The sequence below is a fragment of the Suricata suricatta genome, chromosome 12 (assembly GCF_006229205.1).
Source record: "Suricata suricatta isolate VVHF042 chromosome 12, meerkat_22Aug2017_6uvM2_HiC, whole genome shotgun sequence".
NCBI classification, from domain to species: domain Eukaryota; kingdom Metazoa; phylum Chordata; class Mammalia; order Carnivora; family Herpestidae; genus Suricata; species Suricata suricatta.
In genome coordinates, this window is record NC_043711.1 from 57,257,045 (window position 1) to 57,283,708 (window position 26,664).

General features: G+C 44.3%; 2 protein-coding genes and 2 pseudogenes across 5 annotated transcripts in view; 1 reads left to right on the forward strand and 3 right to left on the reverse strand.

Moving 5' to 3' along the window:
* Positions 1-124, reverse strand: part of LOC115273205 — an 845-nt pseudogene extending 721 nt beyond the window's left edge.
* Positions 1-26,196, forward strand: part of KIAA1257 (KIAA1257 ortholog) — a 67,293-nt gene extending 41,097 nt beyond the window's left edge. For 2 of the 4 annotated variants that reach the window (XM_029916172.1, XM_029916176.1), the window contains 6 exons: positions 1,697-1,891; positions 3,699-3,996; positions 22,243-22,407; positions 22,837-23,043; positions 23,123-23,267; positions 25,982-26,196. In XM_029916172.1, the coding sequence (XP_029772032.1) occupies positions 1,697-1,891; positions 3,699-3,996; positions 22,243-22,407; positions 22,837-23,043; positions 23,123-23,267; positions 25,982-26,016 (1,045 nt within the window). In that variant the 3' untranslated portion in view covers positions 26,017-26,196. The remainder of the gene's footprint in view (positions 1-1,696; positions 1,892-3,698; positions 3,997-22,242; positions 22,408-22,836; positions 23,044-23,122; positions 23,268-25,981) is intronic. The other 2 variants (XM_029916173.1, XM_029916175.1) reach the window with 2 other exon arrangements.
* Positions 7,056-7,122, reverse strand: LOC115275650 (annotated as a pseudogene).
* ACAD9 (acyl-CoA dehydrogenase family member 9) overlaps positions 24,607-26,664 on the reverse strand; it is a 41,388-nt gene continuing 39,330 nt past the window's right edge. The window contains exons 16-18 of the mRNA XM_029916177.1: positions 26,209-26,337; positions 25,632-25,704; positions 24,607-25,075 (exon numbers count right to left, since the gene is read on the reverse strand). Coding sequence (XP_029772037.1) covers positions 24,975-25,075; positions 25,632-25,704; positions 26,209-26,337 — 303 coding nt within the window. The 3' untranslated portion in view covers positions 24,607-24,974. The remainder of the gene's footprint in view (positions 25,076-25,631; positions 25,705-26,208; positions 26,338-26,664) is intronic.

Genomic DNA, 26,664 nt, shown 5'->3' on the forward strand with positions numbered 1-26,664 from the left:
TGGGGGCTCGGGAACTGCCCCCTGCCCATGCGATGGGCAGGGTGGTGTGCAGCCCGTTGGTGCCGTCGGGGAAGCGCCCGTGGTTCATGGCCATCATATGGTCTGCCATTTCCAGTCCTTCCATCTTTGCGATTTCTGCTCAGAAGACCGAGGGCGGGATCGTCGGGTCCGGGACTGGCTCAGCAGCACGTAGAGGGGGCCTTCCCGGTGTGCAGGGCGCTCGCTGTCGCGATGTCGGCACAGAGGTCTTGCAGCAGCCGCTCTATTTGGGATCTTTTGTGGCTCCAGACACATATTAGGACTGCTTGTTCTAGCTCTGTGAACAACGTTGGTGGTGTTTTGACAGGGATTGCATTAAATCTGTGGATTGCTTTGGGCAGTATAGATATTTTAATGATATTTGTTCTTTAAATTTTTTTAAAATGTTAATTATTTAGTTTTGAGAGAGAGAGAGCGAGAGCGAGCGAGCATGAGCAGGGAAGGGGCAGAGAAAGAGGGAGACACAGAATCCGAAGCAGCTCCAGGCTCCGAGCCAATGTGGGGCTCGGACTCAGGGCTCTCGAGATCATGACCTGAGCCAAAGTCAGCTACTCAACAGACTACCCAGGCGCCCCACAATATTTGTTCTTCCAATCTATGTGCATGAAACGTCTTTCCATTTGTTCGTGTCATCTTGAGTTTCTTCCTTTCCAACCTGTACTTCTGTTGTGTGGTGGCTAGGACTCAACATTCTTTTTTTTTTTTTTTTGATATTCAGATAACATTTTATTTTGATATTCCTCAAACGAGGTTGCAGAAAGAAAAGGGTTAAGAGAAAACATAGAGAGAAAATACACGAGTGCAGAATGATACCTGCGGCAGGTGCAGTGTGGGGAGTTAATATGGATTTTCCGGGACTCAACATTCTTGTACACGTAAGAGTGGTGACCTCCTTGCCTTGTTTCTGGTCATTGGTGGAAGGCATTAGTTTTGCCCCATTACAAATATGTTAGGTGTAGGCTTTTTGTAGATGTCCATTATCAATTTGAGGAAGTTCCACTCTGTTTCTAATCTTCTGAGAATTTCCTAATTTGCTGGTTCACGCAATTCACAAAAATCAGTTCCAGGAGATTAAAAACCACTGGGAATAATTATTGACTCATGATAAGTTGCAAAAATGATACAGAGTGGTGCCGTGTGCCCAATATCTAACTTCCACCAGTGGTGCACCTTCCATATGTAGAATGCCTTATTGAGGACACAGTGCAGTTACCTAGACCACAATTACTGGGTCTTCTTCAGAGTTCACCAGAAAAAGAAATCTGTTTTTGAAAAAGCAAAATTATAAAGCTTTCAGATGATAGAGGATAAAGAAAAATTTCTTTTTAAAAATGTTTATGTATTTATTTTAAGAGAGAGAGAAGAGAGCGCACGAGCAGGGGAGGACATAGAGGGGGAGAGAGAATCTCAAGCAGGCTCTATGGTGTCAGGGCAGAGGCCCACTCAGGGCTCCGTCCCACAAACCCTGAGATCATGACCCGAGCCGAAATCAAGAGTAGGTCGTTTAATCGACTGAGCCACCCAGGCGCCCCGGTTTGTGTGTTTTTCAACAAGCAAAAAGAGAAAGAAAGGGAAAAGGTCAGAAAAAGGCTCTCGCCCAGGGCAGCAGCCCAGAGCGTTGTTGGCTGACAAAGCCCTGCCCCTTGGGCTCCTGCAGAGCCGTTGAAGCCGAACGCAGCAAGTCCAAGGTGCTGTACAACTCCGCACTGCTCTTCCGCCACCGCCTGTACGCGCACCTGGACACCGTCCTGTACCAAGTGCATCTTTTCAAGCCGCTGGCACAGCTCATGAAGCGCTCGGCACTCTACATCCGCAACACCGTTCCCGAGAAGACCTTCCAGGCCCTGACAAGGTGTGCCAGGCTGCCCCGGGCATGGGGGGTGGGCGGGGACCCAGAGGGCCCTCCGGGGGTGGTTTTTATTCCTCTTTACGCCCAGAGGAGTCTAACCAGGAGAGGAGTACAATTCCGAGGGATCCTCAGCCTCTGTCACCCTCTCCCAAGGGGGTTTCAGAATCGCACTAGGGGAGGGAGGGCGGGTTACTTGAACCCAGGTCATGTGAAGCTCTCTGCTGCTCTTGGCAAATAGCCTAGAATAGCGTGAGCTGCAAGTGGGGGAGTTAAAACCCCTTTTCCCAGTGAGTGATGAGACTGGAACCAGACAGACCCCCAGGCCTGCAATGGTTTTCTCTACCAACTGGGTGTTTGCATTTGTTGGCTTCTTCACTAACTTCCTGTCCGTGAAGCTGTCATCCAAAAGGCACCCTCCAAAGATCTGGATTTGAACAGTGCATGCCTTCATCTGTGCAGAACCGTGGGAGGCTGCATGCTCCTCCCACTGGGTTGAGCGGGGCCCATGCTCCAGGAGGACCTTCTCCGCTCATGTAGGGAGCACTCATGGCCAGGCACCTGCTCTAGGAATGGGGATGAGTGAAGCACACCCAGTTTGGAAGCGGGGGCTAAGAAAGTGTAGTGCAGTCGGGTCCCTGGGACCCTGGGCAGCCTGTTCTGGGCTTTGTGAGGGGGTGGCAGAGGACACTGGCTGGTTCTTCCCTCCCAGGAAAGGCTGACCTTGAGTGCTAGTGAGCAGGACAAGTCCACTCAGTACAGTCCAGAGGTCGGTGGGGTACAAACTGTCTCTTTACACTTTTAAAGCCAGCAACAGCCGTGGCTGAGCCTTGGTGCCCAGCTTATTGAATGTATTAATAAAGGAGAGAACAGAGTCTAGAGAGAGAGGAAGGGAGAGAGTCCAGATGCGGAGTAAGAGGATTTAGTCTTATGATCTCCCACCTCTCCATGCCTGAGGGGCAAGGCAGGTATAGCCCAGTAGCCCCGAAACTGTAGGCTGGAGCTGTAACTCAAGAAGGGGAAGTGCAGGGGCACATGGGTCAGCAGTCAGAGGAGGCCTGACCCCGCCCTGCCCTGCTGGGATGTGGGATAGCGGGGGCGGGGGGTGTTAGGGGAAGGGAAGAAAACTGCTGTCCATGAAGTGCTGGCTGCACCTTGGGTAGCTGCGTCCATCATGACTTGATCCCTGTCTGAAAGGTCAAACAATGGGCCGGAGAGCTCAGCTGACCAGAGGCAGAGCCCACCATTCTCTGGCATGACCTTCTCCGTGGACCTCAGAAGTGTCAGACAGAGAGCAGCAAATAACAGCTGACATGTACGCTTCAGAGCATCAGCGTGATCCAAGAGCCCACGGCATACTGGGCCTCGGGGGAGGGAAGCAAGGAGGATTCTCAGGGTCGGGGGCCCAGGGATGGTCTCTGAGTCCTGAGCATTGCTGGGATGTGACGTGTGTGTGCAGTGCCTTCCTCCTTTGGCAGGAGTTCTGAGATCCACCCCCCTGATTGGCTGGCTGGTTGGAGCTGTTCCCTGATGGGGCGTGGGTTGGTGACAGGCATGGAATAAGGCCACAGTAGCAGAAAAGCAATCCAAGTGGGATGTGGGAAGCCCTTAACTTCTGGGGGCTGGGAGGAGAGCGAAAAGGAGGCATTCTGGTTTGTGGACTAGTTCAGGTGGACTCTAAACTCTGTGAGCTCCGTGACCCGGGACCAGGTAGCCAGCCTCCGGGCTTCATTTCATGTTGTGAAATGCGGTCGGTTTCACTCATCTTGAAAGGGAGACGAGGCTGTGTGTGGGGGGGCCCTCTGCATTTCAGGATCTATCACATCTGCTATCACAGCACCAGACTCCGGGAGGTGATCGCCAGGGACCTGCTGCCATCCTCTTCCATGGTCAAAGACTTGAGCCAAGTGCTGGGGCTGCCCATTTCGCAAGAAGACCTCCCAGATGGAAAATCATTGGTCTTGCCGACTCATCCTGCCCCTAATCTCGAGGACTTCCGAAATCGGAAATCCATCCTCACCCATGAGATCCAAGCCCACCAGGAGAAGTACCTGCGGTGGCGGAACATCATGGTGCTGAAGAACAAAGGTGCGGAGCACAACGTGGTCCAGGTGGGTGCTCTCCTCCCTGGGTCAAGGGCCCCAGGCCTTTGCCCCCCTGGGCTGTCCAGTCACCTGTGAGGGGATCCAGGGCAGATGACTGGTTCCTGCATCTGCTCTCCTGGGATCCCGGGCAGGCTGGGGGAGAGCCAACCGTATACATTAGACGACTGAACACTTGGGCTGTTTCCACGTCTTGGCCATTGTAAATAGTGCTGCAGTCAACAGAGATGTCCGAGTATCTTTTCAAAGTAGTGTTTTCATTTTCTTTGAGTAAATACCCAGTAGTAAATTCACTGGATCATATGGTAGTTCTATTTTTAACTTTATGTGGCAACTCCATACTGTTTTCCACAGTGGCTGCACTTTCCAGCTTTTTGAGGTGACTATTTCATTCATTTTTATTTGTCCTTGTTGAATAAGAAAGGCTACACATTTTCCTCTGTAGACATCGTTGGCCACATTCTGTAAAGTGTTACATGTACTGTATATTCCCAATTGTTATTTGCCTTAAATTTCTTAGAAATTACAAAACAAGACCTAGATACAATCTTATAAAAAGTCAAAGTGCTGAGATTAGCAGTCTTCCCTTACTCCCTTATTCTTCCTTCTTGATGCACTTACACAGGCACACACACACTCAAGTACACAATGTATCACATTCATTTATGGGTTAATACTGTTTTGTTTATGTCATTTAACACAAGGTCTTGAAGATTTTATAAAAATATGGCTGTACAGAATTTTGTAATATGTTTCTACAGTTTACTTAATGTCTCTACATCACTTATATTTTATTGAAACCACTTGGAAATATTGTTCCAGATTTTAAAAAAGTGTTTCATCTTAGTTATTGCTAATTTCAAATGGCCTTAAGTAGCTTTTCCATGCTATAATCAGTAATTGAAACCCAACCATAATTTTTTGATTTTTACTCTGATATAATTTACATACCATAAAATGTAATCATTGTAACTGTATATAAATCAATTTTAAAGTAAACTTATGGAGTTGTACAACCAACACCATCCAGTTTTAGAACATTTCCTTCCCATAAATTTGTTCCCTATCCCTGTTTGAAGTCCATCCCTGGTCCCACCTCCAGTCCTAGGTAATCGCTGATCTGCATTTTGTCTCTACAGATTTGCCTCTTCTAGACATTTCATGTAAATGGACTTGACAATACGTGACCTTTAGTGTCTGGCTTCTTTCACTGAGTATATTTCTGGGGTTCATCCACGTTGCAGAATGTGTCAATAGTTCCTCTTAAAAATTGAATAGTATTCCATTGATTGGATGTATCACATTAAAATTTTTGTTTAATGTTTATTTATTTTGAGAGAGAGATAGTGAACAGGAAGGGGCAGAGAGAGAGGGAGGGAGGGAGAGAGAGAGAGAGACAGAATACCAAGCAGGCTCAGTGCTATCAGCCTGGAGCCCAATGTGGGGCTCAAACTCATGAACTGCGAGATCATGACCTGAGCTGAAATCAAGAGTCAAAAGCTTAACCAAATGAGCCACCTAGGCATCCCTTGGATATCTCTTAATGTACTTATTAATAATGTCTATATCTCTGGCAACTATTCATATATTTTACACATTTTAAAATCAGGTTGTCTTCTTGTTGAGTTGTAAGAGATCTTTATTTTGGATGTAGTTGCCTAGTCAGAACTATGTTTTACAAATATTTTCTCAGTGTATGTGTCTTGTCTCTTTACTTCCTTAATCGTGTAAGGAAAAACTCTTGACGTGTGAGGGCTTTTCATTTTGAGGAATTCCAGCTTATCAGTGTCTTTCTCTTATTGATCGATCATGCTTTTGATGACATAGTTGGGAGAGCTGCTTGACCCAAGCTCACAAAGCTTTTCTCCTGTGCCTTCTTCTAGGGGATTTGGAGTTTTGACTTACTTTTAGACCTTTAAATCATCTTTACCATTTTTGTGTGTGCATGTATGATGTAAGGTAAGAGTCTAAATTCATCTTCTTTGCATGTGGATACTGTCTTAAGCACCACTTTTCAAAAAGATCAACTCTCCTGCCATCAAATTGCTTTGGCAACATCGCCAAGAATCTGTTGATCAGGAATGCAGGGACTTATTTCTAGGTTCTGTTACATTCCACTGACTTAGATGCCTATCTTTACATGAGCCCGTTATCTTGATTACTGTATCTTTACAGGCAGTTTTGAAATTGGGTTGTATAAAGTCTTAACTTCTTTTTCAAAATTGTTAGACTATTTTGGGTCCTTTGCATTTCTGTATAATTTTAGGATCACCTTGCCAATTTATTAAAAAAGAAACCTGTGGGGATTTTCATAAGGTTTGTATTGAATATATAGATCAGTTTTGGGGAGAATTGCCATGTTGACAGTTTTGAGGCTGGCCATTCATGAACATAGAATGTCTTTTGGGTCTTCTGTAATATCCTTCAGGAAGTTTTGTAGCTGTCATGCACAGGTCTTACACCTGATGAAATTCATGCCATCATGAACTGCATTATTTAATTTTTGAATGGTCGTAAGAACAGAGAATTATAGTTGGCTTTTGCATATTGATGTCATATCTGAAATCTTTTGAAATTGGATCATGTCATCCCTGGATAAGGAGCATTTTCCTTGTCCTTCCCAATCTGGATACCCTTCCTTCCTGCATAAGTCTCTGCAGGTCGCCATACAGAACACTGCTGGCTGCGCAGCTTAAACATCAGGACTTGGTTTTCTCACTGTCCTGGAGGTTGGGAAGTCAAGGGCAAGGTGCGGGTTGAATGGGTCTCATTCTGAGCCCAAGGCTTATGGTGGCTGCATCTCACTGTGTGCTCTTCTCTTCTTTTTTTTCTTTAATGTTTGTTTATATTTGAGAGACAGAGATGGAGGAACAGAGAGAGAGGGAGACACAGAATCCGAAGCAGGCTCCCGGCTCCGAGCTGTCAGCACAGAGCCTGATGCGGGGCTTGAACTCACAAACCGTGAGATCATGGCCTGCACCAAAATCTGACGCTCAATCTTATTCGTATTTTATCCTGAATTCTGCTTTACCTTCCATTTCACTAATTTGATCTTCACCTGTGACATTTATGCTGGTTCATTCCATGGAAATCTTTAGTAAAAGGCAAAAGATTTACTCGATCTGAAGAGAGACCAGAGTGTTCGTGCTGGTTCACAATTTATAATTTTAAGTTGCCTCAGTCATGTGTTTACTTTACAGAAATTCTCGAGTTCCTGTTTTATTTTCATAGGTTGTTTTGCTAACTTTTATTAAATATACATTAAGAGCATATATGTGGGTACTGCTAAGAATAATAAAGCCCAAGTCTTATACCCACTCTCCAGCTTAAGGAGTTGAACATGATCAGTGTTTTTGTAGTTCTCTGTATGCTGTTTCCCATTTCTCACCCCTGAGGCAGAAGTTACCATTATCTTACATTTTATCTTTCATTTGCTTTTCCCTTACGGCTTACTGTGTGTATTTATGTATTTTTGTGTGTGCTCCCAGTTTTATCTTTTTATTGCAGTATAGTTGACAGTGCATGAATATATATTCATAAACAATTTTGATTGCCATATCTGAATGTCATAAGATGGAGTAATACTGTATATCACCTTAGGCAGTTTTAATTTTTGCGCAGTATTAATGAGATTCAACCATGTTTATGTGTAGGAATATACCACAGCTTATTAGTGGGCATGTGTCTTTCTTATGTTTTGCTATTTAAACAATATAATTTTGGGTCATCTGGGTGGCTCAGTCGGTTAAGTGTCCGACTTTGGTTCAGGTCATGATCTTGCGGTTCATGGGTTTGAGCCCCACGTCGGGCTCTGGGCTTACAAGTTTAAAGCCTGGAGCCTGCTTCACAATCTTTGTCTCCCTCTGTCCCTGCCCCTCCCCCACTCATACTCTGTCTCTCAAAAATAAGTAAACATTAAAAAATAATTGCAAACATATCTTAAATATATCTTTTAAAAAGATATGCAAGATTTTTTTGAGATGTATACTTAGGATTAAAATTGCTGAGCTGTACTTCGACTTGCCTGGGTCATATTTTATTTTCCAAAATGTTTATACCATTATATTCCTGGTAACCATGAAGGACTTTCTATTTTCCTACTTCCTTGCTCACATCGGTTATATTCAGACTTAAATTATTGCAATCTGATCATAATAGTATCTCATGAATGTTTTAATTTGCGTTAGTGCAATTGAATATATGTTCATAAATTTGGTAATTTATTTTATTAATATGTTCTTTCAAACTTTTGGTTTTGTTTGAATGTTCTAATGGTAACAATGGCATTTTATAAACGTTGCAAAGATCTCTTGGTGCCTTACTTATCTTTTCACTCTCTTACTGGCGTATTTTAATGGGCAGAAGTTACTTTGTAAAATTTCCATTTCTTCCTTTATGACCTAATTTTTTTTTGCCTTATTTAAAATCTTTTTCCACCCCAAAGTCATACAACTATTCTGTGTTTTCTTCTAAAAAGATTTAAATTTTTGTTCATCATATTTAAATGTTGACTCCACGAGGAATTTATGTTTTGTATGAGGGTAGGAATCTACATTCATCTTTCCACATGATCAATGGTACCAGCACTTTGCTTAAATGCCTGTCCCTTCCCAGATGATTTATATTGCCTATTCTGTCAAATCAGGTTGCTCTTTATACATGAGTTTGTTTATGGGTAATTGAGATCTTTATTAAAATTGCATTTAAAATGCATTATTTTCCTCAAAGAACCAATATCTCTGTTGCTCTTCTGATTCCATGTTGTGCACTTGTTTTCTGTTTCATTGATTTCTGCTCTTATTCCTTCTTCTTACTTTCTCTGGCTTGCATTTGCTCTGCTTTTTCTAATTTCTTCAGACGGATGTTTTGATAATTTTCAGACATGCCATCATTTTATTATAATATTCATCTTGGCTAAAAATTTCCTATGAGTATTAAGTGCATCCCCCATGTTTTTATACATCATATTTTCATGATTCAGTTAAACATATTTTCTACTTTCCATTTTCATTTGTTCTTTGATCAATGGATTAGGTAAGGGTATATTGTATAATTTCCAAATACTTTAGACTTTTTGTTACCTGTTTTGTTATTCAGTTCTACGCATTGCTATCGGGGAATATATTCTGTATAATTTCTATCCTTTGTTGACATCTTATAAACCAGAATAGGTCAGTTCTGGCAAGTGTTCCAGAGTACCTGAGGAAAAAATATATCCTGCAGTTGTTGATAGTGTTCCAAATACAGCACCTTTGTTTTGTTTTACTTTACAAATCTGTATCCTGATTAAATTCTGTTCCTTAGTTACTGGGGGAGTCTGTTAAAATCTCTAAATCTGATGATGGATTCGTTTCTTTCTTCTCTCCTGGTTTTGTTTTATATCTGTCCACTTATGTTTTAGATATACACAAAGTTAGGACTGCTTTATCCTGTTGATTTGATTTTCATAAACATGATAGGTATCTTTTTGTCTCTGGTAATACTTTTTAGAGTAAATACAGTAAAATGCATCTATCTTAAGTATGTAGTCTCATTGTTGTCTACGCACATACGTGCGAGACCATTACACAGATCAGGGTGTAGGAGGATTCTGTGGCCCCAGAAAGTACCATGCCTCTTCCCAGTGAACTACTATCTTGAATCTATCCTCACAGAACAGGTTTGCTTGCTGTTTGTCGAACCTTATGTAATGGAACCATACACTATATATTCTTGCACTGGCTTCTTTTGCTTCACATATCTATTTATAAAGATTGATCTGATTACATACATATTTGTTGCTATGCAGTTTTCCATTATGCATATGCCACAATTATTTATTTTCCTACTGATTTACATTTGTGTTATTTTCCAGGGTGTTTAAGGGGAGGCTCTTATGGCTAAAGTTGCTATGGTGTTTTGTACAGTCTCTCTGTTGGACCTGTTTACTCATCCCTTTGGGCACATACCCAGGCATATGTTTAACTTTTAACTGCCCCATTTCCAAAGTGGTTGTGCCATTCCACACTGCTGTCAGCAAATATAGAAGCATCGTGTTCTATTTGTGTCTCAATGTCACAAACGCTTGAAATTGTCCATCTTTATAGTCCTGCCCACTTGGTGAGGTGTATGGGTATTACGTTTTCATTTTAATGTGCCTTTCCCTGAGGAACAATCCTGAGCACCTATCTTCACCTCTTACTGGCTATTTGTACATTTTCTTTCGTACATTTTTCCCCCAGCTCATCTGGATTTTTTTTTAATCTAGATGAGCTGTGAGATGCACATATTACAAATATCTCTTTGCAACCTGTGGCTTGCCTTTGTGTTGTTTCAGTGCAGTATTTTGAGGACACGTTTCAGTTAGTGAGTTCCATGCATTATGTTTCTCTGGCTAACTTTGGGGGGATATTTTTCTTGGCAGAATGCCAGCTTGACAATTATTTTCACACTTGAAAGCTGTCATCCTCATTGTCTTTTGAGTTCCATTGTTTCAGGCAGCTGTCATTTTTATTCTTGGCCCTTTGGAAGATCCTGTCCTCTGCCCTCGTTGCATGTAACATTGTTTTCCTTTTCGTTTTCAGTTTTACTTTGATGTTCTTAGATCTATTTTTCTTTGTATTTATCTTGCTACGGGTTTGTAGAGCTGATTGAATCTGTGGCTTGATATCTTTACATTTTAAAAATTCTAGACCAATATTTCTCTTCAAAAATACTTCTGTTCTACTCAAGTTCTCTCTGTGTCTCCTCCTGGGATTCGAATGACAAGTTCGCTATTTTCACTATGACCTATATATTACTTATATGTGTGCTTCAATATGGAATTTTAAAAAATGATTATTTTTGAGAGAGAGAGCATGAGCAGGGGAGGGATAGAGAGAGAGGAAGACAGAGGATCTGAAGCAGGCTCCATACTGACAGCAGAGAGGCCCATGTGGGACTTGAACCCATGGACCACAAGATCATGACCCATGCCAAAGTCACGCAACTGACCGAGCCACCCACGTGTCCTCAGTCAGGATGTTTTTAACCAATCGATTCTTAACTCATTGATCTCTTCTGCTGTATGTTCAGTCTGCCGTTAAACCCATCCAGTGAATTGTAACTTCAATGATTATTTTGCAAATGTTAAGATTTCCATTAGATTTTTCTATAGATTTCAAGTATCTAGTTCAATTCTCCACCTTTTCATGTATTAGTCATAATTATTGTAATGTTCTTGTCTGCGAATTCCAAGATCTGGATTATCTTGGATCTCTCTGGATTATCTACCTTTCCCCTTGGGTTTCTTATTTGATCTGATGTCTTGGCATGTCTCTTAGTTCTTTGTTTGTTTAAAAATTTTCTTTAACATTTTTATTTATTATTGAGAGACAAGACAGAGCACGAGCATGGGGGGTGCAGAGAAAAGGGGAGACACAAAATCTGAAGGAAGCTCCAGGCTCTGAGCTGTTAGCACAGAGCCTGATGTGGGCTTGAACTCACAAACCGCAAGATCATGACCTGAGCTGAAGTCAGACGCTTAACTGAGCCACCCAGGCGCTCCTGTCTCTTAGTTTTTTAAAATTGAGACATAACCAGCATGTTCTGTTAGGTTCAGGTATACAACATAATGGTGCAGTACTTGTGTATATCACCATGGTAAGTCTGATTAACACCCATCACTACATATAGCAAATTTTTTTTCCTTAGGAGAACTTTCAAACATGCAATACAGTACTATAGTCACTCTGCTATATAAGATGTCCCCATGATTTACTTATCGTACGATTGAGAGTTTATGCCTTTTGACTGCACTTATTCATTTCACCCACCCCTTGCTTTTAGCAACCACCAACCTGTTGTATATATGAATTTGTGTTTTTGTTCATTTTAGATTCCACAAATAAGTGAGGTTTCTCAGTCTTACTTCATTTAGCATAACACCCTCCAGGCTATCCATGTTGTCACAGAAGGCAAGATTTCCTTCTCTTCTGTGGCTGAGTATATTGTATTATGTAACACACACACACACACCACATCTGATTTGTTCATCCATCAGTGGACACTGAGGTTGCTTCTGTGTCACGGCTATGGTAAATAACGGTGTAGTGAACATGGGGGGCCGTATATCTTTCTGAATTAGTGTTTTCAGTTCCTTTGGATAAATACCCAGTAGTGGAACTGCTGAGTCATATGGTGGTTCTGTTAGTAATGTTTTGAGGAACCTCCATACTAATTTCCATAGTGGCTGCACCAGTTTACATTCCTACCAAGGGTGCACAAGGATTCCATTTTCTCCACAGCCTCATCAACACTTGTTATTTCTTCTCTTTTTAATAATAGTCATTTTAACATGTGTGAGGTGGTTTTGATTTCCATTTTCCTGATGATGAGCGATGTTAAGCACTTTTTCATTTACCTGTTGGCCATTTGTATATCTTCTCTGGAAAAAGGTTTATTCAAATCTTCTCCCCATTTTAAAATCAGGTGTGTTTTGTTTTCTTGGCTTTTGCTATTGAGCTATAGGAGTTCTTTATGTATTTCCAATATTAATCCCCTTATTGGTTCTATCACTTGCAAACGCCTTCTCCCGTTCAGCAGGTTGCCTTTTCATCATGTTGATGGCGTCCTTCACTGTGCAGAAGCTTTTTAGTTTGATGTAGTCCCACTTGTTTATTTCTGCTTTTATTGTCAAATACAAAAAAATCATGGCTAAGACAGATGTCAGAGTTAATTGCCTATTTTTTTCTTCCAGGATTTTTATGGTTTCAGGTCTTAGATTCAAGTCTTTAATACATTTTGAGTTGATTTTTGTGTATGGTGTGAAACAGTGGTCCAATTTCATTTTTTTGCATGTGGCTGGTCTATTTTCCCAGCACCATTTATTGAAAAGATTGTTCTTTTTCCATTGTATATTATTGGCTCCTTTGTTATAAATGGGCTGTATAGGTGTGAGTTTATTTCTGGGCTCTCTTCTGTTCCATAGACCTTTGTGTCTATTTTTATGGCAGTACCATACTGTTTGGATGACTATAGTTTTGTAATATACTTGAATCAGGAAATGATGCCTCCAGCGTTGGTCTTTCTCAAGATTGCTTTGGTTATTGGGGATCTTTTGTAGTTTTGTAAAAATTTAAGAATTGTTCTATTTCTGTGAGAAATACCATTGGAATTTTATTTTTTAATTTTTTTGTAGTTTATTGTCAATTAGATTCCATATAACACCCAGTGCTCATCCCAACAAGTGCCCTCCTCCATGCCCATCACCCATTTTCCCCTCTCTCCCACCCCCATCAACCCTCAGTTTGTTCTCAGTATTTAGGAGTCTCTTATGGTTTGCCTCCCTAACTATTTTCCCCTTCCTCTCCCCCATGGTCCTCTGTTAAGTTTCTCCTGTTCCACATATGAGTGAAAACATATCGTATCTGTTCTTCTCTGCCTGACTTATTTCACTTAGCATAACATCCTCGAGTTCCATCCATGTTGCTACAAATGGCCAGATTTCATTCTTTCTCATTGCTATGTAGTATTGTATATATAAACCACATCTTCTTGATCCATTCTTCAGTTTATGGACATTTCAGCTGTTTCCATGATTTAGGTATTGTTGAAAGTGTTGCTACGAACATTGGGGTACATGTGCTCCTATGCATTGGCACGCCTGTATCTCTTGGATAAATCCCTAGCAGTGCTATAGCTGGGTCATAGGGGAATTCTATTGTTAATTTTTCTGGAACTTCCACGCTGTTTTTCAGAGTGGCTGCACCTGTTTACATTCCCACCAACAAACAGTGTAGGAGGGTGCCCATTTCTCCACATCCTCGCCAGCATCTATAGTCTCCTGATTTGTTCATTTTAGCCACTCTGACCAACATGAGGTTTTGATTTGTATTTCCCTGATGACGAGTGACATTGGCCATCTGGATGTCCTCTTTGGAGAAGTGTTTGTTCATGTCTTCTGCCCATTTCTTCACTGGATTGTTCGTTTTTTTGGGTGTGGAGTTTGGTGAGTTCCTTGTAGATTTTGGATACTAGCCCTTTATCTGATGTCATTTGCAACGATCTTTTCCCATTCCATCGGCCGCCTATTAGTTTTATTGATTGTTTCCTTTGCCTACAGAAGTTTTTTTATCTTTTTTTTAAATTTAATTTTTTAAATGTTTTATTTATTTTTGATACAGAGAGAGACAGAGCATGAGAGGGGGAGGGTCAGAGAGAGAAGGAGACACAGAGTCAGAAACAGGCTCCAGGCTCTGAGCTAGCTTTCAGCACAGAGCCTGACATGGGGCTCAAACCCACGAACGTGAGATCTGACCTGAGCCGAAGTCGGAGGCTTAGCCGACTGAGCCACCCAGGCGCCCCAGAAGCTTTTTATCTTGATGAGGAGTTCATTTTTGCTCTTGATTCCCTTGCCTTTGGGAATATGTCAAGTAAGAAATTGCTGCGGTTGAGGTCAAGGAGGCTGTTTCCTGCTTTCTCCTCTAGGGTTTTGATGGTTTCCTGTCTCACATTCAGGTCCTTCATCTATTTTGAGTTTATTTTTGTGTATGGTGTAAGAGAGTGGTCGTTTCATTCTTCTGCATGTTGCTGTCCAGTTCTCCCAGCACCACCTGCTAAGGAGGCTTTTTTCCGTTGGATACTCTTTCCTGCTTTGTCAAAGACTAATTGGCCATACATTTGTGGGCCCAGTTCTGGGTTCTCTATTCTATTCCATTGGTCTATGTGTCTGTTTTTGTGCCAATACCATACTGTCTTGATGATGACAGCTTTGTAGTAGAGGCTAAAGTCTGAGGTTGTGATGCCTCCCATTTTGGTTTTCTTCTTCAATATTACTTTGGCTATTCAGGGTCTTTTGTGATTCCATACAAAATTTAGGATTGTTTGTTCTAGCTCTGCGAAGAATGCTGGTGCAATTTTGATGGGGATTGCATTGAATGTGTAGATTGCTTTGGGTAGTATTGACATTTTAGCAATATTTATTCTTCCTATCCATAAGCATGGAATGGTTTTCTATTTCTTTGTGTCTTCTTCAATTTCCTTCATAAGTTGTCTATAGTTCTTATCATACAGATCTTTTACATCTTTGTATAGTTTTATTTCTAGGTATTTTGTTTTTTGTGTACAATTGTGAATGAGATGAGTTTCTTGATTTCTCTTTCTGTTGCTTCATTATTGGTATATAAAAATGTAACTGATTTCTGTATGTTGATTTTGTACCCTGTGCCTTTGCTGAATTCATGGATCAGTTCTAGCAGACTTCTGGTGGAGTCTGCCGGGTTTTCCATGTAGAGTATCATGTCATCTGCAAAAAGTGAAAGTTTGACTTCATCTTTGCCAATTCTGATGCCTTTTATTTCCTTTTGTTGTCTGATTGCTGATGCTAGGACCTCCAGCACTGTGTTAAACAACAGTGGTGAGTGGAGACCCCTGTCGTGTTCCTGATCTCAGAGGGGAAACTCTCAGTTTTTCCCCATTGAGAATGATATTAGCTGTGGGCTTTCATAAATGGCTTTTATGATGTTTAAGTTCCTTCTATCTTGACTTTCTCAAGGGTTTTTATTAAGAAAAGATTCTGTATTTTGTCAAATGCTTTTTCTGAATTAATCGACAGGATCATATGCCTTTTACCTTTCTTTTGTTAATGTGATGGATCACATTGATGGATTTGCGGATATTGAACCAGCCCTGTAACCCAGGAATGAATCCCAATTGATCATGGTGGAGAATCCATTATATGCTGTTGAATTTGATTTGCTAGTATCTTGTTGAGGGTTTTTGCATCCATATTCATCAGGGATATTGGCCTTTAGTTCTCTTTTTTTGCTGGGCCTCTGTCTGGTGTGGGAATCAAAGTGATGCTGGCTTTGTAGAATGAGTCTGGAAGTTTTCTTTACATTTCTATTTTTTTGGAATAGCTTGAGAAGAATGGGTATTAACTCTGATTTACATGTCTGGTAGAATTTTTCAGGGAAGCTATCTAGCCCAGGCTCTTATTTGTTGGGAGATTTTTGGTAACTGATTCAATTTCTTCACTAGTTATGGATCTTTCCAGATTTTCTATCTCTTCCCATTTGAGTTTTGGTAGTGCATATGTGTTTAGGAATTTGTCCATTTCTTCTAGGTTGTCCAGTTTGTTGGCATATAATTTTTCATAGTATTCCCTGATAATTGCTTTTATTTCTGAGGGATTGGTTGTAATAAATCCATTTTCATTCATGTTTTTGTCTATTTGGGTGCTCTCTCTTTTCTTTTTGAGAAGCCTGGCTAGAAATTTATCAATTTTGTATATTTTTTCAAAAAACCAACTCTTGGTTTCATTGATCTGCTCAACGGTTTTTTTTTTTTAATTCTACATTGTTTATTTCTACCCTGATCTTTATTATTTCTCTTCTTCTGCTGGGTTTGGGGTGTTCTTGTTGCTCTGATTCTAGGTCCTTTAGGTATGCTGTTAGATTTTTGTATTTGTGCTTTCTAGTTTCTTGAAATAGGCCTGGATTGCAATGTGTTTTCCTCTTAGGACTGCCTTTGCTGCATCCCAAAGAGTTGTATTTTCATTTTCATTTGTTTCCATATATATTTTAAATTTCTTCTCTAATTGCCTGATTGGCCCATCCATTCTTTAGTAGGGTGTTCTTTAACTTCCATGTTTTGGAAACTTTCCAGATTTTTTCCTGTGGTTGATTTCAAGTTTCATAGCGTTGTGATTGAAAGTATGCATGGTATGATCTCATTTCTTTTATATTTATTGAGGGCTGCTTTTTGACCCAGTATGTGGTCTATCTTGGAGAATGTACCATATGCACTCGAGAAGAAAGTCAATTCCATAGCTTCAGGATGTAGAGTTCTAAATATATCTGTCAAGTCCATCTGGTCCAATGTATCATTCAGGTCCTTTGTTTCTTTAGTGATTTTCTGTCTAATTGATCTATCCATTACTGCAAGTGGAGTATTAAAGTTCCCTGCAATTAGCACATTATTATCAATCAGATTGCTTATGTTTGTGATTGTCTTATGTATTTGGGTGCTTTGGAATTCAGTGCATAGACATTTATAATATATATATTATATAATAATTAGCTCTTCCTGATGGATAGACCTTGTAATTATTATATAATGCCCTTCTTCATCTATTACTGCCTTTACTTTAAAGTCAGTTTGCCTGAAGAAGTATGGCTACTCCAGCTCTCTTTTGACTTCAAGTAGCATGATAGATATTTCTCTATCAGCTCACTTGGAATCTGAAGGTGTCTTCAGGTCTAAAATGAGTCTCTTGTAGACAGCAAATAGAGGGATCTAGTTTTTTTTTTTAATCCATTCTCCTACCCTATGTCTTTTCATTGGAGAATTTAGTCCATTTACATTCAGTGTTATTATTGAAAAATATGGGTTTAGAGTCATTGTGTTCTCTGTAGGATTCATGCTTGTAGTGGCGTGTCTGGTACCTTGTGTTCCTTGCAACCTTTCCCTCATAGAGTCCCTCTTAAAATTTCTTGTAGGGCTGGTTTGGTGGTGATAAATTCTTTCAATTTTTGTTTGTTTGGGAAAACCTTTATCTCTCCTTCTATGCTGAAGGACAGGCTTGCTGAATAAAGGATTCTTGGCTTCATATTTTTCTGTTCATCACATTGAAGATTTCCTGCCATTCCTTTCTGGCCTGCAAGTTTCAGTAGATAGGTCTGTTACTCCCTTGATGTGTCTCCCTTTGTATGTTAAGGCCCATTTATCCCTAGCTGCTTTCAGAATTCTCTTTATCTGTATATTTTGCCAGTTTCACTATGTCATCACTATGTCATGTAGAAGATCGATTCAAGTTATGTGAGGGGAGTTCTGTGTGTCTCTTGGATTTAATGTCTGTTTCCTTCCCAGGATTGGGGAAGTTCTCAGCTATAATTTGTTCAAGTACCCCTTTAGCCCTCCTCTCTCTCTCTTCTTGTTATGGAATTCCTAAGATACGGATATTGTTCCATTTGATTGCATCACGCAGTCCTCAAATTCTCCTTTTGTGATCCTGGATCAATTTCTCTTTTTCTCAGCTTCCTCTTTTTCTATAACTGGATCTTCTAATTCACCTATTCTCCTCTCTGCCTCTTCAGTCCATGCAGTGGCTGCCTCCATTTTATTATGCACCTCATTTATAGCACTTTTTAATTCATTACAACTATTTTTAAGGTCCATAATCTTTGTAGCAATAGCTTCTCTGTCTTCTATGCCTTTTTAAAGCCCAGCAATTAATTTTATGACTATTGTTCTAAATTCTTGGTCAGTTATGTTGCTTAGATCTGTTTTGACCAATTCTTTATCTGTCACTTCTTCCTGGCATTTCTTTTGAGGAGAGGTCTTCTGTTTTGTCATTTTGGCTAGCTTTGTCTCTTGTCAGTTTTAAAAGCTTTCTATGCACTCTGCACCTGCGAGTACTATCTTAAGGGAGACTCATAGACTGTCCAGGACCTGTCCATTCAGGAAGTGTCTTTAAAATTTTTTTTGTTTTTATTTATTTTTGAGAGACAGAGACAGTGCGAGCAGGGGAGGGTCAGAGCGAGAGGGAGACACAGAATCTGAGGCAGCCCCAGGCTCTGAGCTAGCTATCAGCACAGAGCCTTATGCGGGGCTCAAACCCATGAACCACAAGATCATGACTTGAGCCGAAGCTGGACGCTTAACCCACTGAGCCATCCAGGTGCCCCAGGAAGTGTTCTTTTAATGGTTCCCTTGGTCTCTCTTGTTGTGACTTTGGTTATTTTATTTCCCTAGTCATAGTGATATTTGGGACTCCACACCATGAGTACTTTGGTTTGTTTTTTTGAGGTAGCCCTATGAGGCTGTCTTCTTAGTGGACTGTCTCTTTTCCTCCCAGACTCTTGCGGTTCAGAGTCCTTTGGCTTCAGCCCTTGAGAGATGGAGGTGGGAAGTACAGAACTCTCTATTTCTCTGCCATCTTGCTCCCACCAATCACCATTTGAATTTTAATAGGGATTGTATTTAATAGGTAGACTGCCTGGGGGTGTTTCCTTAAATGGCAAAAACACTGTGTAGGAAAAATTGTATAAACCCTCTAGAGAGGGTTTATGTTTCTTCTAGCAGGCAAAGGACAATTTCTCCTAGAAAGGTTTACCCCTTTTTTGCCTTTATTTCTAAAGCACAGATTTTTCTGATTTCTCAACTGGACGCTTAGGGTGTAATCAGGTGCCTTCCTCCTTGGCACACTCTGAAATCCAGTCTTTGTTTCCCAGCATGGTGACACTTCCCAAAATATCTGAACATTGAACCTCTTGGCTGCTTTTCCTGCCTGGGTTCTTGTCTGCTCCATTTATCTCATTCATGAGCAATATAGGAATCAGCAAATAACTTGAGAGTAAACTAGGGGGGGCGGGGGGTGCACGGCAGGCTTCAGTGTTTTTCCCTTCTCTCCAGATACTTGGCCCCACAAGTCTGGACTTCTTTGTTTGCTATCCAGCGATGTCAAGCAAATGTCCATTTCTTTCTGTGATCCTGTCATTTGCTTAATAAATTTTGAGACTATACTGTTAAGGTGCACAAATGTTCATGACACTTATAAATTCTTACTTTTCCTCAATATACAAGGTCTATTTGTGCCTCATGATAGATTTTTATCTTGAATTATGTGGTCCAGTGTTAAGAATGTCTCTCCAGTTTTTCTTGTCTTGGTTTCATGGTTCCTTTGTACCTAGTTTATAGTCTTCCACCTTTTAATGGCAACTCTGTATCTTTTGGTCGAAAGCTGTTCTTTTTTTTTTTTTAACTATTTATTTTGTAAATAATTTCTACACCCAGCATGGGGTTTGAACTCATGACCCTGGGATCAAGAGTCACATGCTTTACAGACCAGGCCAGTCAGGTGCCCCTAAAGCAGTTTTTATAGAGAGTGTATTGTTAGCTTTAAAAAGTTGAATCTGAGATTTGCTCATCGGCAAACAAGCCATTTACAGAGAATATTGTCAGATTAGGCTTTTGAGGGGCCACCTCATTTTCTTTTAAATTCTTCTTTTTTGAAATCAGAAGTAAATCTGGTCTAACCAGAGTTACACATTCTTTGTTTCTAAGGTGGTTGTCCTAAAGACCACATTCATTTTTTGGTAAGTTCCTACTGAATTCTGAAACTTTTTAATAAAGTGTATTTTGAGATTGAGAGAGTATGTGCAGTGGGGGAGAGGCAAAGAGAGAGAATCCCAAACAGGCTTAGCGCTCAGTGCCCCGTTAACCCACGAACCGTGAAATCATGACCTGAGCCAAAATCCAGAGTCGGACACCCAAAGGACTGAGCCACCCAGGAGCCCCTGAAACTTTTTATATTAATACACCCCTCTTATATTTTCCTACTTACACCTTACCATCCCTTTCATGTGTTAAGTCTCCAGAATTTCGGTTCAAGGTTGTTACATGTTCCTGGTCCTTTTTAGACAAGAAAACATCACATCACTTGCTGCCTTTGTCCGAACACTGCTGGGTTTTCCTCTTCCCTTTTGAATTTTCTTCTGAGTGTATTCCATAGTCTCTGCGGAAACTTCCCAAGCCTTGTACACCTGACACTCTGCCCTCAACTGAGTGGCCATTTTGCCTGGATACACAGTCCTAAGTTCAAGTTCTTCACCTTGTTCACAGGACTGCTAGTGTAGAATCTGAGGTCAGTCTGGTACTTTTCCCTCCACAGGTGACCTGCTCGTTCTGGCAGTTTTCAGAATTTGTCTTTGCCTTTGAGGTCTTACATTTCACTAAGTGTGTCTAGGCTTGGAATTTTCCTGATCTATTCTGATGCTTCTTTCTTAAAAGTTCCGATTCCTGTTTTTCCCTTTCCTTTTGGGGCTTCTGTCATTCAGACATCTTGACCCTGGTTCCTGTTCTCTAAACTCGGGCTTCCTATCTGACCCTGGCTTCCAGTTCACAAGTTCATCCTACAGCTGCACCACTTCCATGGAGCATCTCACTCACCCCTTATTTCAACTCTAATGTTTTACACCCAGTCTTTGCTTTCTGCTGCTTTAAGAAGGCTTGCACTTAATCCCATCCCTTCCAATGGCTTGGCTTCAGTCCAGTTTGTGCCTGTGGTCTTTGATATGGGTTCTATTTCTCAGACATCTTGTCACCTTGGCTGTGAAGCCAAATTTCCCTGCAGCCTCCAGGCCCCAGGCCGAGAACGCCAGGCATCCAGAACTGTTGAACACGGCTTTCCCCTCACCACGTAATCTCTTTTGGTCAGAACGTCACTTCAAACTCCAAGAAAGAAGTGCCATAAGAGGAGGAAACTGTCTCCCTCAGGTTGTAATCTACCAGCTCTGAGGCAGACAATTTCATTCCGACTGACCCCCCCCCCCCCATCGAGAACCACTGAGAAAAACTGGGCCTAAAACCCAGTGCTCTGACTGGAGCTATTTGTGTGCCGCTGCAGGGTCCTAGCTTGGATGGCTCCTGTGGCAGTCATCTTGAAGGTACTCATGGGAAGAGTTTTGTCCCTCATCCGCTGACCTGTGGCCTGCCTTTGCCTTCAGTCCCTGTTGCTCCAAGCCATAGGGGTTCTACTGCCTTGACTTCTCCTTCGTGTGTATGAATCACAGATTTAATCTTTCCCTTGATTACCTTGCTTTCTCTTACAGAAATTCCTCAGAGACTAAGACACTGGGGCTTGGCCTAAAGCAGTGGTTAATATGTGAGTCAAGGTCACCACCTTCAGTTAATAGTTTCTTCAAAGCAAAAGATGGTAACTTTGATGGAGGTGAACAGGTGAAGGACAGGCATGCTACGTATGTTAACAGGACCGAGTGCAGCTTTCTCTTGGGAGCCCAGCCACCATTCCCGGCATGGTTCTCTCTCTCTCCTCACTGCTGTTTTCATTCCTGAAGGAAGCTGACGAACCACCTCGGGGTTCTGGAGAGACGGGGATGTTCCCTATGTAGTCAGCCCTAAAAGGTGGCTGTGGGCAAGGCCGTGGGCCTTGCTGCTTCAGGTCGCCATCTCCCCGGTATATGCCCTGGGCCCCCAAAGCTTCTCCCACTTCTGGCCGTCCAAGCCACAAATCCGCTCCAGGGCTGGATCTTGAGTTTCTGTTATGTTGTTGACCTTCTGTGCATCTTTCTGGCCCTGAGTGCCAGCCTGGGCAGTGAGAGGTTGGACACATGGCCCTGTGGCAGGGCTCAGAGAGGGGAGGGCAGCCCAGGATTCAAGAACTGACGCCTGCACTGTGCCCATGGCCTGGGGTCATCCTTCTTGCTGCAGGCTGGCAAACTGGTGTTGGGGCGCCTGCGGGGGTGGGGGGGTCACAACTGGTGTCTCTTTCTTCAGAAAAATATTGCCGGTGTCTGCCAGGGTGGCAAGAAGCCTCCGACGTCCATGGTGAAGGTGATCAGAATTTTGGCCCCTGCCAAAGAAGCAGTTTATAACTATGGGATCCAGACCCTGAATTCCACACAGCTGGCCAAGGAGGAGCTATATCGGGAGATGGCCAAGGTGAGTGAGAGGCCCAGAGAGGAAGGCAGTCTCTGACGTGCACAAGAAAGGCCAGTGAGGGGAAGCAGCCCGGGGGCCAGGTTCTGGAGGGAGAGGTGTTCTGTCCCACGCTACGTGTGCACCCTCCGCACAAAAGGGAGAGCCCCCCAGGCCCGCTCCCACGTCCCTGGCTGCTGAGTGCTCGGCCTCCCCTTCCTGGAGAGCACTTGCGGCCTTTGCCCTGAGGGAGAAGGCCCGGCTTAGGCCGCCAGCATGCTGGCTTTAGGAAAGGGCTGCTTCTGTCGGGGAGAACATGCACGGGACTGTCCCAGTTCAGTTACCCTGAACGGCCTGGCAGTGATGTCAGGGACCATCATAACATCTCCCATCTGCCGCTTCTGACGCCTGCACAGCCCCATCTGTTACCAGCCCCTCTACCCTCGTTTCCAGGAGCCAAGAAGGAGGTTCACATATTCCCAGGACTACCTCTCGGCCACGGTGGAGCCTCAGGACTCGGAGGAGGAGGAGAAGAAGGCAAAGAAGAAATCCCGCCAGGCCTGGCTCACAGCCAGTGGATTCCAACTGACCGGGCTTCACAAAGGCACCGAAAGCGACCTGCACGTGAGGCTGCTGCCCGTGAGCACAGAGCTGAAGGAGGTCTGCAGGGAGGAGCGGGGCCTCGAGTGGGGCTGGCCCAAGGCCTCCCTCCTGCCTGACTGGGCCGTCCTCCATGTAGGAATGGAGGGAAAACACAACGCTGGAGAAGGTGCTGGATCGAGGGAGGTGGAGCTGGGACCAGCGCCGCCAGGACTTTGACCTGTACAGGAAGCCACCGCCTTTCTTCCAGCTGCCCCCTCCTCCAGCGCCCAAGCCTGGAATCGGTGAGAGGCCTTTGCAGGGCTGAGCCTGTGCAGCTGCGTGTTTCCTGCAGTATCTGTTTTGTTTTAGCTGTCCACACTTTCTAAGCTTGGAAATCAAGAGTCAGGTTTGGGCTTGGCATTAATGTGCTGGGTGAAAACTAGGGGAGTTTAGTGCTAGTTGGGCAAGTCCCTTCAGTGCTCTGGGCCTGGTTTCTTATAAAATGCAGAAGCTGGAAGATAGGTCTAAGGGTTTTCTGAGCCCCACACACATTAGCCAGGATGGACTGCCTGGCCAGCAGCTGAGGGAGGGAGAGAGCCGAGAAGCGTGGGTCCCTCTCATCCTTCTAAGAAGATGGGCCTTGAGATCATTCATAGGTGAATAGAGAATCCGGATTTGTTGGTTGCCAGAGCCTTTGTTCGGGGAGAGAGAGGAGTTTACCTAGGGACAAGGTTTGCCAGAGCAGAGGAACCAAATGGATCTTTCTCCCCCTGCCCCAAGGGCTGCTGAGCCTGGTCTCCCTCCTGCCTGGCCCTGGCTGCCTCCCTCAGGACCCGGCTGCACTGTGGGCCGCCCAGGGCCTCCCCTCCCCACAACGTTAAGGAAACTTCGGAGACAGCCAGTGGGAAAGGGAGGCTTGAACCCAGGGGCTCCAGCCTTTGACAGTTGGCTGGATGCAGAGAACCAGCAGGGGTGTCCACGGCTCCAGGCCGTGTAGAGGCTGAGCACTTTCTGGTGTGGACGGAACGTTTCCTTGCCAACAACACACTAGGAATGTCTTGTTTCACCGTAAAGTCACCTCCAATGTCACCAGGTTTGTAAGCTTTTACCTCTTGAAGATGAGTCACCCTAACCCGGGTGGAGTGCTCAGGACAGCCCAGCTGTCCAGGCAGCAGATTCACTTGGACTTGAAGAGGCAGGGGAGAGCCTGGCCACCTCCTCCCCAGGCAAGGCAGTGGCTACAGTGCGCTTTCTGGAGCCCCGGACTTCCCAGGACCAGATGAAGCCTAGAAGCCTCCCCGTGTGAGCACGCCGGGGCCAGGGCATCGGGCAGCAACTGTAGAAGGGAGTCTAGAGAACCGAAAAGGCCTACTGGTGTCGCCTCAAGATTCCTTCTTGTCCCTGCTTCAAGAGCCAAGGCCCCAGGCAAGAAAAAGCACATGCCTTCACATGGCCGCCCATGCGGTTTTCACCCATCACCTGAGAGAGCCCAGAACCAGGGACTGGTTGGTCCCCGGGGCACTGTGGCCTGGCCACCTGCCCCTCAGGGCCCCTCCTCCTGCAGGGTTGACACACACAGAACTGGAGGCTGTCACCAGAGGGGATCTCAGGGCTCTGAGGACAAGTGTGATCAGCGTGGCAAAGGGTAAACACAAACTGCATTTTCTAATTTTTGTTAGTTCCCAGTACACGTGTGCAGTGTATTTGCTCCACATACAAGCCAACAGGATGCACGGACCCCCAGAGGCAGCAACATCTCCTACACGAGCAGAAGCCCCTCGAATCCCAGGTGTCACCAGCTGCCTTCCCTCTCCCCGTTTTGTCAGCACCTGGGATCAGGTCAGCAGCGGGCCTGCCGGGCACAGCCCTAGTGAGGTGCCCTCAGGCCAGGAGAACATTCTTGTATAGACTAGGAAGAAGTGGTTCCACTTGTAGAAACCCCCAAGTCCTCCTTGTTGACCAGCGACAGGCCAGGGCCTGGGGGCCGCTGGGAGCACAGTCCCTTGGCTTCAGGATGTCCTTTCCAGAGGGTGGGCACAGATGTAGGCTCGCTTCTCCAGGACTTGCTGGGACACTTTCTTAATCTGTTCATCTAGATTTTCTGGAGAATCTGGGAGGAAAAAAGAATAGATCTGTGATAACAGAAGTATTGCTAGAACAACTTCTTTTTAAAAGAATAGCTGACCCACTGCAAAGGAGCCCTGGAGGTGACCCGAAGAACCCTGACTCCCATGGGAACAGGGGCTGCAGAAGGATCCTTCCGCCAGGCAAGGAACAGATGCACTTTTGCCCAGGGCTGCACACGATCATGTGCCCCTCTCTTCTATCACTTGGCGACAGGGCTGGGCTCTGTGACGGACACAGAACTTGAGGTCAAATGACCGTAAGGGTCAGAAAAAGAGTAAGTGGACAGGGGAGAGGAGCATTCCAGACAAAGAGCAGAAGGAGCCAAAGCTTGGGATGTCTGCTATCCTACCTGGAGGGCAGGGGTGAAGAGGCAGGGACAATGCCACTTCCTCTGTAAACCTTCACCTCCCACATGCCCCAGCTGCAGGCGAGCCTCCCTCCCTCCTGCAGGGGAGAGGCTGTGCACAGCTCACAGGGCCCAGGGGCAGCTCACCTTCGGCCATCACCTGGAACCTGGCCCTCTCCGCCCCAGTACTTACACTTGTCCAGCTGGGACAGGGTGAAGAGGTTCTGGTAATACGCTTCCGCACAGAAGATGCTGGCCAGCAGAACCTGCCAGAACCAAGGTGGAAGAGGAGGATGCCCCCTCTCTGGTGTCTGAGCTTCAAGGCCCTCCAGCAGCCAGACTGAGCAGCTCAGGAGCCAGAGTCTTTGCTTCTAATTCCAGTCCTGACTCAACTAGCTCTGTCCCCAAGAGCTAATTACATGACACTCAGCCTTAGCTCTTCTACATCAGGAAGGCCGTGGGCTCCTCAGGCAGGGTAAGGAAGGCAATGGGGTAGATGCACAGGTTTGGGACCTTGTCACTCACCCACCCCTCTTCCCTCAGGGAGGAAGACAAAAGGGAGTGGCCCTGTGTCCTGAGCAGTGCAGACCTCCTCCTCCTCCGAGCCGCCCACCAGTGCGGGCCATGGCCGTAACTCTGCACACACACCAGCCTCCTGGACCACCCAGTCCCTCACTCCTTGACTGGGTCATGTCACTCCCTGACACCCCCCCCCCGCCCCCACCAATGGCCTCATTAAAGTTCAGAAGATGAAGCTGGCAGAGACTTACCTCGTGGTCGTGGTTTGGGAGCCCCACCCGGATGGAGCGGCTGGCCCGAGATAGCACGGCCGTCATGGCATACAGGTTGATGAGGATGTTGGCGACCCGCTTCAGGACCATCTGCTCCTCAATGATGGTCTGGGAACACAGAGCCCAGGGTGGGGGCTCACAACCCAGTACTCCCCTCCCCGGGCACATCTTCTCCCATCTCCAGGCCTTACTTCACACCTCGGTAGAGAGGAGCTAACACTGCCTTTCTCTTTGGGTTGTGGGAGGCTGGCTCATTGGTTTTCCCTTTGGCCTAGACTGGGGTAGGAGCCAAGGGGAGACCAGGCCCCTGAGCCTCCAGGAAGGCACTTATAGAGCCTCAGGTCACCAGGAGCAGCAACAGGCTCACAGAGCAGGGCCCTTGATATAGGCCCTGGTGGCATGCCCCCCACCCCCAACTCCAAGGAGCACCTCCCA